Source organism: Magnolia sinica, chromosome 3 (assembly GCF_029962835.1).
Source record: "Magnolia sinica isolate HGM2019 chromosome 3, MsV1, whole genome shotgun sequence".
Lineage (NCBI taxonomy): Eukaryota > Viridiplantae > Streptophyta > Magnoliopsida > Magnoliales > Magnoliaceae > Magnolia > Magnolia sinica.
This window is the reverse complement of record NC_080575.1, coordinates 93,062,313-93,066,613: the sequence shown is the minus strand read 5'-3', so window position 1 is coordinate 93,066,613 and position 4,301 is coordinate 93,062,313. Positions and strand designations below refer to the sequence as shown.

The window sequence follows — 4,301 nt, the reverse complement described above, 5'->3', positions numbered from 1 at the left end:
CAGCTTGTACTACAAAAAAAATCCAGCTCTTTGGGAAAATAACAGGAATATGTCAAAGACGTATACATATCCCAACTACACAAAGAAGAGAATAGAAACAGGAACAATTTTTACAAACCAGAATTGGTACTTGGCTTGTTGGCGTATACATAAAAAAGCTTCATAGCACTATTGTTAGGGTGCATTTGGTTGCACCAAATATCTGAAATTTCGTGATTAATCGGTCTAATTTGGAACAAATATCATGTTTCTTGCAATACTTGCGCATCAAGAATGTCATTCTTGCAAACTCAGTTCTCGTGTTTGAGAATCTGCAAATATAGAAGGGAAAAAAAGTGAGATCATGTATCCACTTGTTTTAACTTATGGGAATCTGCAAATACAAAAGGGAAAAAAGTGGGATATGCAAATGTCTTGCATGATGTTGATATTTGATAGTGGTGGTGCAACTAAAGTGAATTCAGTATCATTTCATATTTTTAATTCATGTCCATTTAGTTTGCTTTGGGTACTAGTTCAGGTACCACCAATGGTTACAAAAGCATAAGCAACAGAGTCTGAAGTACTAGAATCCAAGGCCACAACCTAATCGATTTCCATACAATGGATCAATCAACTATGAATCTCATTTTATAGATGGACCTGGAAGTTAAAAAAATATAAGTGCTAGTTGTAGTTCTCCACTCCAAGGGTTGAGAAACCTTTGACAAGGAAGTGATCACAGATTCAACAAAGGCAGCTATTTTTTGGTTGAATTGAAAATTTAGCCAAATAGATGATAGACAGGACCCGATCTTACAAATTGGGTGATTTTTATAAGAAAAACTGAAGGAGAACTTTGTAATTTCCCATCTTTCTTATAATTTTTTTATCTGGGCGAAATTTAGGAACTAAGAGATTCTTTTGCACCTTTTATCCCATCTAATATACCTAATGTTAATGATCAAGAAAATGTAACACTGTAACTTCATTATTTTTTACCTTTTTGGCCTTAACCTTTATTCCTTTCAAGTTCTTCTTCATATGGAACTTCTATATTTTGCTTATCTTTCCTACTATTCCTCTTCCTACTTCCTAAACCCTACCTATGCTTTCCTCTTTTACATTCATTTCCATTGAGTCAAACTTGAGAGCATAATTACTGAAAAACCAAATAACAAAGCTTGAAAGTAGTAGAGCAAGGAAACAAACAGTAGCAAAGCATGTGATTACCAAGAAATCTTGCCTAACATGTAAAAAAATAAAGGAAAGGCATAATGATAATCACGTTTGCATATACCCACCTAACACGTATTTAATCATTAGATTGAAGCTACATGTCCCTAGTGTCTTTTTTTCACTATTTTCCTCAATTTTTTTCATGGTTTCCTTGCATTTCTTTACAATCAGATTCGTGCTTTTAACCAATTTCTCAAATGCTGGGCTGAGTCACAGAGTTCTATGATACTCAGCTAAGTCGAGCCTGGAAACCAGAAGACAGATTTCTAACTCAACTAATGAATTGAATTATGAATGTTCTGTTTATCTATGAAAAACAATGAACATGATCATTATTGGAAACAAGGAAGCATCCTCAAACACTATAATTACATTCCTATAAACTACTACTAGAAAGTAACATAATCAAAATTTGAAGACCAATCATTCATATGAATGCTTAGGAATGAAATTAGTTCATCTTTTGTTCACTGATCAAGATTAACATTGTAATTCAATTCAAAGTTTCAAAGTTCGTCCAAACAATTATAGAAAAAAATAATAATAAGACTACTATTGAAACTATAGAGCCACTTGCCATCGAGTCCTCAGCAATATATAGGGACATGATCCCAATTGCATCTTAAGCAACGATGAAGTTATTGTCATGAGTGGCCAACGACGTGGGCAGATGCAGAGTAGCCTGCAATGCCTCACTTCAATTGAAACAAAATGCCAACCAATCCAAAGGTTTATATAAATGTAAAGACATGAAGTGTGTTGGGTTCTCTGAGCTTGCAATGTTTAACCTCTCAAATCCATGTCTAACATCAACCTAGTTTATATGTCCAAGTCATATAAATTATATTTGCTGAAGTAGAAGATACCTTAAGGATTTTTCAATTTCAACACGAATACAAAATGTAAATAAAGAACCAAGTGCATCAAATCAATGAAAATGTCAAGAAATAGATTCCTTTAAAATATTCAATTAGCAAGGATGGTTACTGAGAAAGAGGAATTTGCAGAAGGACAAGAAAAGCAATCCACAAGTCATCCATGATGCGGGCTGCCAGAACATGGCTCAGATCATTGCTGAGAAACCGGTTTGCATGTTTAGAGGGTGAGCCCATGAAATCCATCAAAAAAGAAGAAGAAAAAATAAAATACAAGTGAATTTGAATGAGTAAAGGAAGTGAGTCTAGTCATCTCCATGAATGTGAGAGCAAGGATGAAAAGAAAAAAAGAATGCATGCTTTCTTTAGTCACCCCAACATAACAAATGCCTTGTGGGTCGGAAGTACCAATTGAAACAAGATCACAAGGAACTTCATCGTTCTCCAGGAGCCAGACTATGTTGCCAACACGGATGTCTTGTGCTTGTATCTATAAAAAATTTTTTTTTTTTTTTTAAAAGAAAAAAAAAAGAGAGAGAACAGTCTAGGAAAGGGAGGCTTCAATAAATCAATTGAAGGATCTAGTCCGTGAAAGAAAGCGTGGCAAAAAAGAAGACCCAACAACAGGATCTAGAGCAAAGACATGACTTAAATAACAATTGTTGTGAGATGCAATCCTTGGCATCAAAATCTGAAAAACAGAAAATAACATTAGGGAGCTGCATATTCTAGGAGGGTTGATCAAGGATCTTAAACATTGTAAAAGTCCATAAGAACAAAACCAGAATTAATAAAGATGCATATTCATATACATGATTTTACAGCAAAGCAAGCCGATATTCAGACAAAGGAAGACTTGATGATCTCACCTGCAATGCTGGGATCGAGATCTGCAGAAGCTGCATCACAAGAAACTCTCGGGAACTGAAATACACCAGCATTATTGTAAAATTCGTGTTTATTAACATCTGGTAGGGAAAACTGCAGCACTACCTTTATGGCATCTGGTGGGTCAAGGATTGTAACTTCCGGATGTTTTTTCAGAAGTACAAAAGGAAATGAGATGGATCAAATGGCAACACACCAAAGGATCTCAGTCCAATCCGAATCGGACCGTTTAAGAGATGAAACCACAAAATCTAAATACTCTTCCGCAAATTTGCACTGTTAAACTGCATGAAAGAGGGAAAAAAGCCCTAAAATCAATAGTCGGACCCTCAAAACCCTAACCAAAACGAAAGGAAACCCCTAAAACCCTAAAAACCCCATCCAACCATCCACGTAAACGAAAAACCTTATGGGAAAAAAACAACCTGCATTCAACATGGCCAAAACTAAATGTTTTATTTCATTAATCAAGAACCTTCAGCCTAATCTCAAACGCAAGAAACACCTCGAAACAAGCCCTCTTGAGCTGATTCTCATCCATTTCCAAGTAATCCCATTAGGAACACCCAACCATGAGCTGCGGCTTTAGCACGTCCAGGAACCTTAGCTCGACTAAAGCCAAGGCCAGCTCCTCAAGCCCGAACCCCTTCAAATCACCCTTCAACATCTTCTTATCGACCTTCAGCAATATCCTCTCGACGATCGGTTGCAGCTCTATCACATTGTCGATGGAGAGCATAGGGTAGTCCTTCTTGAGCTTCTTCGAGTCTCGAACGATATCAACACCTACAAACGTGATCTTCAGATCCTTGAGGAAGTCGATCAGGACCTTATGGATATGGAAGTCATTGTAAGACATACTAAACCTAAACTTGTAGATTAGGTAGGATGCACCGACGCAAAGGACGATGATGGAGAACGGGTTGTCGTCAAGGCCGTACTTTGTGTAGTTGAGGTGGCGGTAGAGGTGGAGGCCGATGATGAGGTGACTGCGGTGCTTCTGGTAGAGCTGACGGACATTGCGCACCCACATCTGGGCATCAATGTCACTTTTTTATGATGGTGGTGAGGATCTGACGGTCACCGATCTGGACCGTGTAGTCCATCTCGGACGGCCCTAGGTGGGGGTGGATCGAGACCGCCATGGCCATTGCTTCTTCAACACACACACACACACACACACACACACACACACAAAGAGATTTTTTAGCTGTATTGAGGATTGAAAAAGAAAAGAAGGGGATAAAGAGTGAGAAAGATTGGGGATTTTGGGGAATTCTCTAAAATGCAGGTCAGAAGTAATGGCATTTTCCAAAGTTG

The 4,301-nt window shown here is 37.6% G+C and overlaps 1 protein-coding gene across 1 annotated transcript; it reads right to left on the bottom strand.

Annotated features, from left to right (window-relative positions):
• Positions 1-3,537: 3,537 nt before the first annotated feature.
• LOC131238972 (uncharacterized) lies at positions 3,538-4,014 on the bottom strand. The gene has a single exon (XM_058236546.1). It carries the CDS (start codon positions 4,012-4,014, stop codon positions 3,538-3,540), a length of 477 nt encoding a protein of 158 aa, XP_058092529.1.
• Positions 4,015-4,301: the final 287 nt, after the last annotated feature.

Coding starts and splice junctions, on each gene's coding strand:
- LOC131238972 (XM_058236546.1), bottom strand. CDS start 4,014: ATGTGGGTGCGCAATGTCCGTCAGCTCTACCAGAAGCACCGCAGTCAC.